Source organism: Seriola aureovittata, chromosome 24 (assembly GCF_021018895.1).
Source record: "Seriola aureovittata isolate HTS-2021-v1 ecotype China chromosome 24, ASM2101889v1, whole genome shotgun sequence".
Classification (NCBI taxonomy): domain Eukaryota; kingdom Metazoa; phylum Chordata; class Actinopteri; order Carangiformes; family Carangidae; genus Seriola; species Seriola aureovittata.
In genome coordinates, this window is record NC_079387.1 from 9,518,083 (window position 1) to 9,532,673 (window position 14,591).

Below are 14,591 nucleotides of genomic sequence, written 5' to 3' on the forward strand. Positions count from 1 at the left end.
CAAGTGAGTTTGAAATATTAAAGATTCATATACTCAGAGATTTTGGATATTTCAGTGAAGGAGGTTTAGATTTTTTTAAACTTTTTTTATGTCTATTACAACATGTCCAGAGGAGATCTTTAAACGTTTATTTTCCTTTTATTGAATATTATTAAATCTAGTTTGATGATACTCCAAATAAAATATTAAATGCACATCTGTAACATCTGTAAACTATCAATGAATTAAAGTAGATTTAAGTTTGGATCTAAGGTAAAGATCGTGCGTGTGTATGTGTGTGCGTGTGTGTGTTACATGCATGAAAAAGACACATGATTATAGAGCTCAACCTGTGACCTGTGTTCGCCGACATGAGACCAAAGAACAATGATTACACAGCTGCGACCCTGCGCCTGTATTTTGTGTTGGTGCGTCAACGTCTTTTTCAAAGCCTCGTGTTAAACGCCTTTAAAGGACAAAGTGGACGTCTAAACACAGGATAATCCTTAAAGTGGCACCTTGGCAGATGTCGTCAAAGATACACACATCTGCAGAGTGTGAAATCTGGTCATGATGGAGGAGTTAGCGCTCAAGATTTCAGTTTGTTCATCTGGCTGTGGAAACAGTTGATGACTGTTGCTGTAAATGTCACTAACACTGACGCCTCGGACCGAATAACAGCCGCTTCGCTTCAAAGACGTGGATGTGCGGTGTAATTCTGACCATGATGACAGCTCTAAAACACACTTGTTAAGGGTTTGGGAGCTGCCTGTCAGAGGCTTAAAAGCTGTTATTGTTAAATACATGAACACACTCACAACTCTGAGTCGCCACAAGTTGTAAAGTGCAGGTCTTTGTTCAGGATGGAGGGTCTGTTTGTTCTGTCATTAGGCCTCTGCAGCAATAAAGCTTTCATCCCGTCACGTTCGGATTCACACAGGAAGAGAAAATTAGACCTTTTACGTCTTCCATTTCCACCTGGATCTTTAAACTGAAGAGGAGAGGAGGTTTGCACTCGCACCGGAGAAGTAAATGTGTGATTTCTGTGTCGCAGGGAGCCACTAACGACGGACCGGCAGCCGCAGAGTCCACAGGTGCTAAAAGTCTGGGGCGACCCCTGAACAGAGGGCAGGACCACCCGAACAACAGTCCTCTCCAGCGTCCCTCAGAGGAGAGGACGATCAGCAGGGAGCAAGATGGCTTCCTGTTGCCAGACTGACCGTCGGAGCAGATTTACAGCCCCTCCACAGACCCGACCCCATTATCTCTCCTTAAAGATATAACCCCCAAATAAATGTTTTGTAAATTTGTTTTATACCTCATTTTTAGTTTTTTTTTTATTGTATTTTTGTATGCGAATTTTTTCTATTGATTAGCTACAGAACAATGAAATCAGATTTTAAAATGTATGAGTTTCTGTTCATGAAGAGCTTTAAAAACAAACTTGTTTGAGCCAAAGTTCTGTTGTGAGACTGAGCACCAGCTGCTTTAAAACTCAGCGTTTCATCAGGTTAAAACACAGACTGAAGGAAAAGTTTCTAGACTTTTTGGGAAAGTTTGTGTCTATATGAATCTTATTGTTTCCCAGCTCCGGCTTCATATTTAGAGCTGAGACATTGATCTGCTCATCGGACTCTCAGCAGCAACGTGAATAAAATCAAACTACGACACCGACTGAAGAAAAACTGACATTTACCAGACGATAAGAAGCTGTTGTCATCACTGACTGAAGTTGTAATCAGATTACTGTAATCCGTTTCCCTCAGCCCTGTGTGCCAGTCAGATCACAGCAACTCTGCACTACTAATCTGTATTTCACACACGATGAAATGACATTACTTTTTTTTTTTTTTTTTTTACTACTACTACTTTTCAAATCTTTATCTTTTTATAAGATGTGATATTTATAACAATAAAAATGTGATTTGGTACTTGACAGATGTTTGTGTTTTCAGATGCCTAACCAAACTACCAGCACACAGGAAGCACAGGAGCCAAACTCTGTTCAGCTGTATTTATAGATTTTTCCACACAGCGTCAGTGTAAATCATTTCAAAATAACCTTTTTCTTCTTCTCTGGAAACAAAAGATACAAATAAAATGTGTCAGTTTGAATCTTTCAGAAGCTTCTCTGAGGTTTCTACTGAGGGAGAGATTATGGCAGCCAGGAGATGATCAGAAGGTTCGACCTCAGTCTCTGAAGAAATGAATGACTCGACATATTACTAGGTATGAGTATATCAATGCTAACTGTGCAGCAATTACTGCATTGTGTGTTTTGGTGTAAACTTGTTTCTGTACAAAAACGAAAGACAGCGTCTGAAAAGCATTCGCTTTAAATTCCCAATCTGATCTGTGATGTCACACAACAACGGAAAACACAAACTCATTTCTGTCCACCTCAAAAAACAAAAAGAAAAAAAAAAAAAAAAAGGGCTTTTCTGTTCAAAATCAAATTAAAACGCCTCCTTCAGTCCCGCCCTTCCTCGTTCTTCATCCTCGCTCTCATCTGCCGACCTTGCCCAGCCTGTGGTCTGTCTTGGGGTCGGCTATGATGGCCTGAACGGCTACGATGGCCTCGTTGATCTTGGTCTGCAGCTCCCTCAGCTCCTCGATGTGCAGCAGGCGCAGGATCTGAGCCGCTTCGTTCAGAGTCGCGTCTGAGGAGAGAGAGAGAGAGAGACGTTTATTTTACTTTCCCATGGATGATTAAGTTTTATTGGATACATGTGTGTTAACACCACAGCCGCTGCTGCCTGAGTGGCTGTCAGCACACTGATCGACCACCTCGCGTCAAAATAACCAAACCGACCCTTCACAATCAATTTGCCTCTTCCTGTACTTTTTTTTTTCTCATGATGTTACAAAGGCAGCACTCACCTCCAGTGTCGAAACCCAAGATGTGTTTGTCTAGAGCTACTGGAATACCCTGCAGAGGAGAGGAAAATACACACGAGTGAGGCTGCAGCCAAACCAAGAGACGCTAATTATAAACCAGAGGAACATTTGTTCCTTCATTAAATCAAAAACAATCAGTGTTGTGTAATAAAAATGCAGATATCTAAACATTAGTATGAACACGTAGCATGTACCTCTCTGTTTTGGCTGGCTTTAGTGATGGCTTCAGGAGAGAGTCTCTCCTGGATCAGAATACGAATGGCCTGGCAGGTCCACAAGAAAACACAGACAAATTAACACGACAGACTTCTTCTAAATTCATATTATAACCCACAGAATAAAAACCCTGTTTGATGGTCAGAATCTTTCCTGCAATTGCCTTTCATTGTATTTAGCTTCTGTAATTATGAAGTAGTTTTCTTTATTAGTTGTGCAGCCTGCTGTCCCTGTGCAGAACTCACAACCAACTGCATTTACTCCAGCTTCACTGCTGATTAGATCTCATAGATTTCAGCCTCATTGTTTAATGTTCACTCTCTTTCTGTTATTAACTGACTTCTTTATGCAATGTGAGTTTGTTCTGTTGCACTGTAAACTCTTCTCTGTCTCAGACACCACGACTGAAATCTTCAGGGTTTGAACTTTAATGACCTTTGTCATGAAGCTAAGAAATATAATTTAAATTCATAATTTTAATATGTTTAATAGATATTTAAGAGCATGTGATAAATATTTTAAGTGCGTGTGTGTGTGTGCGCACACTCTCACCTTGAGCATAACCAGGTAGTCGTCATGCCTCTGTATTTTGAGGATGTTGGACAGAGCCGTCACTCCTGCTTTGAAATCTGGTGAATTACCTGAAAAACAACAAACAAATGATGATTTCACAAACGAGTGACGACATCACACATTGAAGGAAAAGAAAGGAAGAACGTGAGAGAGCGAGAGAGGAGGAAGGAAAGGCAGAGGAGTGTTTCTGCTTACTGTCAAGGTTGACCAGAGGATCAATTGCTTTGTCACTGTTACTGGAGGCCGCCAGCGGCTGACAGATCTTATACTTATCCACTGAGGAGAGACGACAGAACACACACATGATAAAACACACACGTACACGACATGTTCCAACACCATTTCTATAAAAAGAACAGGACGTATGAGCTGGCATCACCAGGACACATTATTCCCTTTATAATGTCTCCATCTACTGGTCTCCATCAGGATTTCAGCGCTGTAGTACAGACGCATGTATCACACGTTCATCTAGAGCAGTGGCTTCCAACATTTTTGGCTTGTGACACAAAATGAAATAATGTCTGATTGCAGCAGATCAGATGTATATATCTGTGAGTTATGGCCTCGTCAAACAACAGGTGATAATTTGATTTCATTTTCTCACCATTGTCTCCATATTCGTAGCGAACAGCCAGGCCCAGTAACCAGTCGACAGCTTCCTGCTTCTCCTGGACCCCGAACGGACAGTTGACATCCTGCAGGTACTGCACAGATGCAAAGGAAACACAACTCATATATATATATATATATACACACATTTAAGACAGTGATGACATTTCCACAGCAGTGACATTAGGGTTCCCTGGTAGCAGCTTTAAGGTGCTATTCTCTGTTACTGAAAGTCTGCCAACGCAGCAGTGTTTCTGAGACAAGCAGGGTGCTGGTGGTGTCACCTTCTGGTAGGCTTTGGGCCACTCTGAGCTGGGGATGTTCCTCAGGTCTCCCCTGTCCTCTATCTTGTAGTGTCGAATCTTCTGGTCCTCCAGCCACACGATGCAGTTCCTGAACTGTGTCTCATCTGAAAGGGACAGATGCACATCTGTAGATTACTGGACACATACATTCAACACACCAGCAGCCACATAAAGTAATCTGACGTCGTATAATGGAGGCAACTGAATAAATGAATGAATCAGCTGTCTCTGTATGAGAGCAACATGTCAGCTTTCATCTGCTGACTCTCAGTAAAGTCTGCTGAATCATTTAGCTTCTACAGGACGAAAATAGTTTATATTGCATCGGGGGGGGGTTGACATTTTAATTCACTGCTCTATCGGTGGTAAATCGATACTTACAGCCGAGGAGTGAGGCTGAAATCCGAGTAAATATATTCAGACTAAAATGCCCTATTGCGTAATGTTACACACCGTTTGCTAAATGGCTGATTTCAAGGTAAAAAAGTGCCATTAGAAACTCATTAGTTGAAATAAAACATTGAGCACAAGGGGCACACTGTTTATTGAGGGCGTTAGCATTAGCTACGCCGAATAAAAGTGTGGCGTATTAAAAGTCTATATTTACATTTACGTCGTCTTCTAACAAATATACGTTTGGCGGCAAAAACATTTCATAAAACCACTATTTTACTACGACAGTTTCGCACTACGTTGTCTCCTCACAGTTGTGATGCGTGCGGACACGTTAGCCGGCTCCACGTTACACTCACTGGACCCATTCAACAGATACCGGAAGAGCTTATTTTCTTACCTTTGCAGTCAAATCCATCGGGGTTGTGATAATCTAGAGCTGTCAGTTTTCTCCGGAACATTTCAACGTGTGTTTTGAGTGTAAACGGCTGCTATCTTTGGCTAACAGTTGGCTATCTTAGCTGTTTTTTCTGCTAGCAGTCAGTGTGGCACTGCGCATGCGCCGCCACAACTTCCTGTATTAACTATCAAAATAAAACCATACTTGGATAAGACGGTATTTGTATTAGTATAGCCTTAATTTGACCTGTTCCGAACAGCAATGTTCTTACATTTTTCTTGTTTATTTTCTACATTTATTTTTATTTTTTGTCTTCAAATGCCAGATTATACTTAATTTCTTTGAACAGAATTATTTCAACTGCCCCCCAGTTACAACTTAATAAATTATAGTTGTTTCCAAAACTTCAAATGAAAAGCTTCAAAACTTTTGACTCCAAATATGTATGTATAATCTGGACAATCTGATAAAATTAGTTTGTCCTCAACACAACTACAGTTCAACATTCAGACAGTTTAGATTCAGTAACTACAACCTTACGTCACACACAGAGAGGAACACAGACTTTGGAAAAAAATGACAACTTTATTACACGTCACATTTTATAAAATGAGGCAAAAACCATCCAAGATGATGCAAAAGAGAAAACAAAAACAGAGTTGGGGGGGTTGCTTTAGGTATGCATGTTTGTGTGTGTGTGTGGGGGCATGTTCAGAATGGCCTCATGCGTGTGCTAAGGGGTGGGGCTCTGTTAGGCGGTGTGATTGCTATGTCCAGGTAGTCTCCGATCTGAAAGCGCTGAGACTGCAATGTCATGGAGTCATCTGCACCCTTTCTGCCGGATACAGTACTGCCGATGTCTTTCAACCTGGGGGGTGGAAGACAAGTTTTAATATGCAGTGCAAAAAAATTCAACATCCCTTCTAGCAAGTGGCTTTGCAGTGTGATACCGACCTGTACGCTTTCCCTCTGGGGTCAGGGAAGACTATGGCAAAGCTGAAGTGAGTTCCCTTTTTCCTGGCCTCTGGATATACTTCCTTCACCAGGCTGGTCAGCTCCTTCAGAGTAGCATCCATCCTGAAACACACAGAATCAGTTAAAGGCTCCAGTGCCAACTTCTCTATTCACATCAAACAGTATCTCTAACGGTCATTTGACACATACAACAACAAAGAAGAAGAGTGAAGCATTTGTAACCTCACCATGTGTATATCTGCAGTTCACTAGAGGGGACGTTGCCACGAGCGAACTCATCTGCTCTGTGATGTCGGCCACTGTTGGTGGTGAATACTCGCAGCAGGAGAGGGCATGTCTGTAACGTAAAGCATCAAACACATGGGTAGGCTGCTAAAACCAAGAACACCTAGTAACAATGATATAAGATAGAGAAAAAACTACCGTACTGATCTAAAAATATACTGTTGAGAAAGGCTCTGTTCTAAAAGCTGGAGTTTTAGTTTTTTTTAATCAATGTTAGAAATCTCAACAGGATTTTTAAGAGGGTTTACGTCCTTCTGGGACTGAACTTCGTCCAGTTTGAAGGTGGCTGAGTTTTAAACCTACACTGCCCTCTAGTGGTCACCACCAGTAACTCCACCTCCTTCATTTTTACTGCCAATATACAGTAGATAATAACACCATTATCAATATTACTATTACTAGACGAGTTGGATTAATAATCATTACAGCAACGACGTAAACAACACCCGACTGTGTGCATGTAATTTACACACAGTTATCAAACTTAATGAGATAAAACACAAACCCAGGTCAACTCAGCTGTTGAGGCTAAGTTGTAATATATATAGAAAATAGATGTTGCTTGAGAATTGATAAATGGCGAATTCATCTAAACACACAGGAGTTTCGTAAAAGACCTGAAGATTACATTTAGGTAGATTACAACTAGGGGGAAACATTTTAGCTGCATTTTACTATTAAAAGTTATTATTAATTATTATTTTGGGTTTCGTTCTTCTTTTTTTGCAAGACCGCAGTCTGTCAGTTCACGTGGAAAATGTTTAGTCAAACTTTTTTTTTTAAATCTAAGTTTAAAGCTAAGCAAATAGTTAATTGTTAACATCGTTGATTAACAACGAATAGATATTTCTGATTGGCTGGCACGTTAGCACTAGCACACTTCAGAGGCTAACGTCCAGTTTTGTTTTTTTTTTAATCTTGCTTTTACTTTCACCACAGTATTAACAGCTTACACGTTGCACTAATGCTGATATAACAATGTTGTAAAGTGTAATTGTCGAGCCCAAACATAAATCTACCGCTCTCCGAACTGTTAGGCAGCACTTGGGGTTAGCATCCATGTTAGCTTCGAGCTAATGAGGTAAACAAGCTAAACCAGGCTCCCACCTTTTCTCTATCAATCGGCTTCTCCGGCTCCTTCTTTATTTCCTCTTGTGTGATCCGTGATTCAAGAGCCATTGTTTTCTATCACTTGTATATTAATGCTCGTACGTCGTGACTTCAACCACCGTGTCTGGATGTTTTATCGTAGCCGCTGCAGGCAGCGAAACACCAACGAGACAGAAAGCGAGACAATTTCCGTTTCCGGTTTCCTTTTCTATGACTTCGCGGCTTTATCGCCCCCTTCTGCTCAGGAGTGTTGCAGCATTTTATTGATAAATATTTGAAACGATTCGTAATAGACTCAGCATTGATGATTGATTAATGTAGATTATATTAATAATAACAATTAAATCACTTCGCCAATACAGAACTAATAAAGCTTGTGACTAATGTGATGGAAAACTTTCATAATCCAATTAAATCTATATTCTTTTAATCTTATATTGCTGATATGTGAAAATACATGTGAGTTATGCCCCAAAATGACAAACGTGGTATTTTCTCTCTCTTTCTGCAACAAGGGATCTTCCTAAATTTAGATGCACTGAGGAAAAGTCGCCACTAAACAGTTTTAAAGGGTTAATCCCACTGGCACACATCTTACATTTTTCCTCTGCCAGAAAATATGATATATATATATATATATTTAATTTACTCTATATGTGCATTAAAAAATAATGACATATTCAATGTTACTGAACATGAAACAAAATATCTGCAAGTTCCAGAAATCAACCGGAACGTCTTGTAGCACTTTCATACAGTAGAGTGGCTGATCCAGGATCAGTCAGCCAAGTCCACCTACAGAACTGAGACCTGCTATTCAGTCACATGCTGCTCTCCCCCTCACTCATTACAGTGTGTGAGTGTAGATTTCTGGGTAACATATATGTGAGCGTTGTACAGTGTGTGTCTGTGTATGTGTGTGTCAGTGTGTGTGTGTGTTTGTGCGTACGTATCCTGACACTGGCCCCCTCTGTTCTCCTGCTGGCTGGCTGATCAGGGATCAGGAGCTACTCAAACAATTGGCTCTATTTTACCTCTCTCTCTTTCTCCCTACTCATTCACTTTTGTGTGACCCCACGTCACCCCACCACCACCACCACCACCACCTCATCAGCATGGATGGCATGGGCCTGCTTGATTTTTCTTTTTTTTTTAGGCCTGTTCTGACTGACAGATCAAACAGTGGCTCTTTGAGTCTGGTGTTGACACTGATATCCATTCATTGATATGCATCAAGAATAAGAGTCACTGTTATTTCCCCTAATGACTCCATTAGAATCACTGACGCCCTCTGTCTCTGCCTCAGTCCCATGATGTTTTCTTGCCCTTCCAGATCATTGCTGCTCATGTTGCAGGATCATGTTAAAGCTGAGCTACAGAGGAGAATCCAAACACAAAGCCTGCAATTCATCAGCAGCAGCTCCTGCTTCATGATTCACAAAAAAATGATATTTCTGAAAGAAGAGTCCAAATGCGTTTTCTAACTTCCTGGTACGTTGATGGCTTGGCTGCAAATTTTTTAAATCCCCACCCCCAATATTGTAGCTCAAACAGAGCATGAGGAATATGTTGCAGCCACTTCAGAAGTTTTTATTTCAGTTCTGTGAGTATCCACAGTTGTAAACCGAGGAAGTTGGTTTTTGCTCCCACACTTCGACAAACAGTGGGAAAAGCTCATTGGTCACAGACATTAGCGGCACACAGAGCCGCACTGTCCTGCAGGCTCACTGCTGCCAAGGGATGGTTTGGCTCTGACAAGTCACTTTGACTCTCTACCTGTGTCCAGTTACAGCCTCCGAGAGATCACACACACTCACTCACACACACACACATTTACACACTGCAATGCAACTTTGTTCTTTCCCTGTGAGAATAGATCGTAACTGTTGAGCGCTGCTTTTTATTTGTACTCCAACATTAAAGGCCTCATATAGTGTAAAGGTCTGTGTCCATGTGTAGTGTGATTATAGATCAGCTCTAGCTTCTATATTAATACTGTGAAAGTATCAAAGCCTCAGTCCACAGAGAAATGCACACAGCCTGTATTCAGAAACTGAGCCTTAAAACCAGCCGTCAGGACTTCCTGTAACTTTGTGATGTCACAACAAAGCAGTCACCAAGAGAGGCTCAGAGCCTCCTCTCTTCTGATTGGCTCACTGACCTGTTGTTACTAGAGCTCCAGAGAGAAGCCTGAGAGAGGAGATGTAAAACTACACTGAGATGGTTTTTGCTTCTTAAAACCACAAATATATCTTCTTATGGATCAACACTTCAAAATAAAACACACTCCACTTCACCCTCACTCACCTCACAGCCACCTACACCTACAGTGCCTGGAGAGAGAACTTGCTGGACTTGCTTTTGGTCTTCACATCTGGATTTCCATCTGGAAAAACATGGGAGCTGCTCTGGAAATGTCACGTCCATCAGGTGCTAAATATATAAATATATCTAGATATATTTCACTGCTTCCATCATTAACAGAAACTCTTGTTAAAGCAACCCCACTATATATTAGTAATGGATTATTATTAGTTAAAATCAATTTAAGCTGTTATCTAATTTCTTCTTCTGTTCTGTCTGTGTAGCCTCTTCCTCTTGAACATTGCCACAGCTCGACCCCTGTGAGGTTTTATTTTGAAAGTCCTCGCAGGAAGAAATGCTAATTTACTCTGGCTGACTTCGACACTTGGAGGCACATCTTTTATTTCATGCAAGGACACCAGGCGCTGCAGGTTTGTGTTGTGTTCAGTGTATTAGATTCCACTCTTTTATTTTATTTTTTCATTTTAATTTGTGTCAGCAGTGATGTGACAGTGAGCTGTGTGTTTTGTTTTCATGCTGGAAAGGACTATGTGGAATATTGTCCTGCAAACAACCTGACGCTCCAGACACAAGGTGAGAAAACGACTTTATCTTTATTGAAGTCGGTCATTTGAGATTCATTTATCGTCATTATATTGGCAGCGTTTTTACCAATGAAAACAGCTGCTCTCAATTCATGTAAATTATCAGTGAGTCAATAAATCAATCAGTGCCTCAGTGTGAATGGTGAGGCTCAGTGAGGACTGTAGTAAAGTGGGTTTGTACAGTGTGTTCAGTGTGTTTTTAGTTGAGTGGGCTCAGTTCAGTGCAGTCCACAGTGGGCAGAGAGGTTCATCAGTTCACATGAATGCTGGCGCTGGGCCTTCTCTCCTCCTCCTCCTCTCACTTTCATTCCTTTTTCATCCTCTTCCTCTTTCAAACTTCTCTTTTGTTTCATGGCCCCGTCCCTGCTTTCATCTTCTGCCACCGGCTTCCTTCTGAATTTCCACCCGTGTCGCTGTCTGATGTGCAGCTCAAAGGAAGCAGCGAAACATGCATCAGAAAACACCGACACACACCGTATTCACTGTCTCCCTGCAGATTTTGACTTGAGACTTGAACCAGCAACCTTGTAGTAGAAAGCCCACCGCTCTCATTAATCCCATCCTCAGCTCTCCGTCCGTTTCCCCAGGATGTCTTGGCCGGCTCTGTACGCTCAGCTGGTCGGCGCGAACCGTCACTCCACCAGCCTGGGTAAAGTCTGGCTCTCTGTGCTCTTCATTTTCCGGGTCATGGTTCTGGTTGTTGCTGCCGAGAGCGTGTGGGGAGATGAGCAGTCTGACTTCACCTGTAACACACTACAGGTAGGACACCCAAGTCATCTGATATCATTATGTTCCATCATGGATTCTTGATAGCGTTAATTAATCTTTATGCACAGTTCTGTCAGAAATGTTTGCTGATATGCATTAAAGTGCAGCTGTGTTTCTTTGGAGAGACAAACAATGAAACGCATCTTTACCTGGTCTGGTCCGACCAGCAGCTAATGGTTCTTAATGTTAACAAATCTATGGTAGTTAATGTTGAGCAGCTGACTATTGAATCCCAGAGGTGGGGGGAACTTAAGTCACATGACTTGACTTCAGTCACAAATTTGAGGACTTGAAACTTTCCTTGACCAACACTGATGAAAGACTCGACTTGACTTTAACAGATGACTCGAAGGGACTTGACTTTTTTTCTGATTAAATATTTGCATTTTTCTAGATATTGAGAGAAGTTACATTTTGTTTCTGAAAAAGTTTTGTGTGATTTCTAGTGCGTATATGTTCTACACAGGATCACGTCATTAGTAGGAACGACCACAACATGAAACATATGCACGTGAACAAAAATATAAATGCAACACTTTTGTTTTGTCTCTCACTTTTCATGAGTTAAAGAAGCTTTTTCTAAACAAATAAAACGCTTCATTCTCTCAAATTGTGTCGACAAACGTGTTTAAAAGTCACGTCAGCGAGTGTTTCTCCTGGGTCACTGTAATGCTCCCACCTGGCAGGTGTGGCACATCAACATGCTGATTGCGCAGCAGATTCCTGCACAGGTGAGACGGGCTGGTCTCAATAGAAAGCCACTTTAAAATGTGCAGTTTTATTTTGATCAGGTTGTTGATTCTTCTTCTGTTGCTGGATATTGGCAGGAAGTGGAAGATGCTGACGTTCAAACACGCTCAACGAGGACATGAGTAGTGACTCTGCAGGGTCACGCCAGATGTTTTTACGTCAACAGAGTTTCTCCTCTCAGCTGTTTTTATTCTCCATCTGTGCGTCCGTCTCTCTGTGTTTCAGCCCGGCTGTGAAAACGTCTGCTACGATCAGTTCTTCCCCGTCTCCCACATCCGTCTCTGGTGTCTTCAGCTTGTCTTTGTCTCCACGCCAACACTCCTGGTTGCAATGTATGTGGGCTATAGGAACCACAGGGATAAGAAGAGGCTGCTGCAGGTGTTTGTACTGTTCAAAACCATAGTGTTGGGACAGAAACCGATCTGTTACATCATGTGATGTTACACCATCTCATATCGTGTGTGTGTGTGTGTGTGTCAACTCTTCTAGTCATGTCTTGTCTCATTTTAGATTCCCATGCTATGTGCTCGCCTGTCTCGTCTTGTGTTGTACTGTGATGTCACGGCTGCCATGTTGTTGTCATATTTTGTCTTTTCTGGTTGTGTCTTGTTTTGTTTGGTCTTTTTCTTTTCTTGTCTTATTGTGTCTGACATTTACTGGTCTTTCTTTTTTTCTACCTGTGTCTCATCTTGTCTTTTCTGGTCTTGTTGTCACGTCTTTTATCTTGTCAACTGATGTTTTGTCTCGTGTCATATCATGTGATTTCTTGTCTTTTATTGTCTTTTCTGGTCTTGTCTTGTTGTGTCATGTCTTCTCGTGTCATGACATCATGTCGTCTTGTCTTATCCTGCCTGGACACATCTGGTCTTGTGTTGTCTCTTATTTTATTACCTAATGTCTTGTCATAATATGTCACATCACGACATGTCTTGTCATATCATGTCTTCTTTTGTGTCTTATTGTGTTGTCTCTTATTTTTATTTTGTCTTTTTTCTGGTTGTGTCTTGTCTTGTTCTAACTCCATGTCCTGTGTGACAGGGTTCTGGCAGATCTGGTTTCCTCGGCAACAAAGGTCAGGAGGACGAGTTGGAGACTCTGAAGAAGCGGAGACTCCCTATCGCCGGCGCCCTCTGGTGGACGTACGCCTGCAGCCTGGTGTTCAGGCTGCTGTTTGAGGGAGGCTTCATGTAAGATTGTGTTATTCTGACTTCCTGTCAGTTTGCTGATTTGGTGTAAACACAGCATGTGTGTGTGTGTGTGTGTGTGTGTGTGTGTGTGTGTGTGTGTCCTCAGGTACGCCCTGTATGTAGTGTACGACGGTTTCCAGATGCCACGGCTGGTGCAGTGTGACCAGTGGCCGTGTCCTAACCTGGTGGACTGTTTCATCTCTCGCCCCACTGAGAAAACCATCTTCACCGTTTTCATGGCAACCGCCTCGTCCATCTGCATGGTCCTCAACATGGCTGAACTCGCCTATCTCGTTGCCAAGGCTGTGACTAGGTAGAGGTATTAATCAGTCAGACAGTCAGGTGATTAATCAACTGATTTAATTTATCAATCATTTTACCCAATTGTCATTGTTAAGATGAGTCTGCTCCACGCGTCTGAGTCTGATCAGCTCATACAAGATAAATGTGTCACGGCTTCATTCTTCATCTGTGTTACAGAACATATAGAAATTCTTTAAGTCCACGTCCCTCCTTCTCTTCAGGGGTCTCAGCGGTCAGAGGGAGAGGAGGTCAAGCAGTAACTCCAGAAGCAGAGAGAGGACGTAGAACTAGACCAACCAGGAGTTACTTGTCTCGACCTGAAGACGCAGCAACAAGGTGGATGACACACGCAGGAGAAAGACATTGATCCAAAGACTTAAAACACTTAAAGGCTGCATAATTACAAGAGGAGCACACGTGAATGACGCTTAAATACAGCAGAAAGTGGACATTTTCTATGATACCTGAATGTAACATTTAACGGGTGGAGAGGATGTCAACAACTCAAAAGTGTATTTTTACACGATGCTGTTTGAGATTTTATGTCAGTAATTTGTTTTTGATAGTAACTTTCCTTTAGTAGAGTTGTATAATTGAAATATGTAGTTACACACACACACAATATATTCTAATGTAACAGGGGTAAAAATAGACAAGGAAAAATTGTGCTTTTAAATTCATGGTGCTGTAGGACTTTAGGGCTATTATGCCATCTATTGGGGAGCAAGAAAACAGCAGCTACACACACACACACACACACACACACACACCTACAGTAGATACATATATACAGAAGAGTTGTCTGTATTTTTTATTTTAATAACAATTCACTGAATATAAATGCACTCACCATCTCTCACTTTACTTCCACAAATAAAGTTTCATCTTATATTAAATTTGTGTTTAATTAAAGATTCATATCGTATTA

At 41.5% G+C, this 14,591-nt stretch overlaps 4 protein-coding genes across 9 annotated transcripts in view; 2 read left to right on the forward strand and 2 right to left on the reverse strand.

Annotated features, from left to right (window-relative positions):
* Positions 1 to 1,915, forward strand: part of nid2a (nidogen 2a (osteonidogen)) — a 35,697-nt gene extending 33,782 nt beyond the window's left edge. For both annotated transcript variants that reach the window (XM_056370207.1, XM_056370208.1), the window contains one exon: positions 1,034 to 1,915. In XM_056370207.1, the coding sequence (XP_056226182.1) occupies positions 1,034 to 1,044 (11 nt within the window). In that variant the 3' untranslated portion in view covers positions 1,045 to 1,915. The remainder of the gene's footprint in view (positions 1 to 1,033) is intronic.
* A 64-nt stretch (positions 1,916 to 1,979) lies between these two features.
* On the reverse strand, positions 1,980 to 5,542 carry rtraf (RNA transcription, translation and transport factor). The gene is made up of 8 exons (XM_056370212.1): positions 5,377 to 5,542; positions 4,563 to 4,687; positions 4,274 to 4,373; positions 3,862 to 3,942; positions 3,646 to 3,734; positions 3,072 to 3,140; positions 2,860 to 2,908; positions 1,980 to 2,639 (listed from the first exon to the last, which is right to left on the reverse strand). Exons 1-8 carry the CDS (start codon positions 5,435 to 5,437, stop codon positions 2,485 to 2,487), a joined length of 729 nt encoding a protein of 242 aa, XP_056226187.1. The 5' UTR covers positions 5,438 to 5,542; the 3' UTR covers positions 1,980 to 2,484.
* A 399-nt stretch (positions 5,543 to 5,941) lies between these two features.
* sap18 (Sin3A-associated protein) lies at positions 5,942 to 7,925 on the reverse strand. Its single transcript, XM_056370213.1, has 4 exons — positions 7,744 to 7,925; positions 6,579 to 6,688; positions 6,331 to 6,453; positions 5,942 to 6,244 (listed from the first exon to the last, which is right to left on the reverse strand). Exons 1-4 carry the CDS (start codon positions 7,813 to 7,815, stop codon positions 6,088 to 6,090), a joined length of 462 nt encoding a protein of 153 aa, XP_056226188.1. The 5' UTR covers positions 7,816 to 7,925; the 3' UTR covers positions 5,942 to 6,087.
* A 2,454-nt stretch (positions 7,926 to 10,379) lies between these two features.
* On the forward strand, positions 10,380 to 14,559 carry LOC130165576 (gap junction beta-6 protein-like). 5 transcript variants are annotated; one of them, XM_056370949.1, is made up of 7 exons: positions 10,380 to 10,481; positions 10,596 to 10,644; positions 11,223 to 11,414; positions 12,399 to 12,551; positions 13,212 to 13,360; positions 13,467 to 13,673; positions 13,885 to 14,559. In XM_056370949.1, exons 3-7 carry the CDS (start codon positions 11,244 to 11,246, stop codon positions 13,946 to 13,948), a joined length of 744 nt encoding a protein of 247 aa, XP_056226924.1. In that variant the 5' UTR covers positions 10,380 to 10,481; positions 10,596 to 10,644; positions 11,223 to 11,243; the 3' UTR covers positions 13,949 to 14,559. The 5 variants fall into 5 exon arrangements, with proteins under 5 accessions (XP_056226924.1, XP_056226923.1, XP_056226921.1 ...); XM_056370948.1 differs by having other exon boundaries at positions 10,381 to 10,481; positions 11,243 to 11,414; XM_056370946.1 differs by lacking the exon at positions 10,380 to 10,481 and having other exon boundaries at positions 10,490 to 10,644.
* The last annotated feature ends 32 nt before the right edge of the window (positions 14,560 to 14,591 follow it).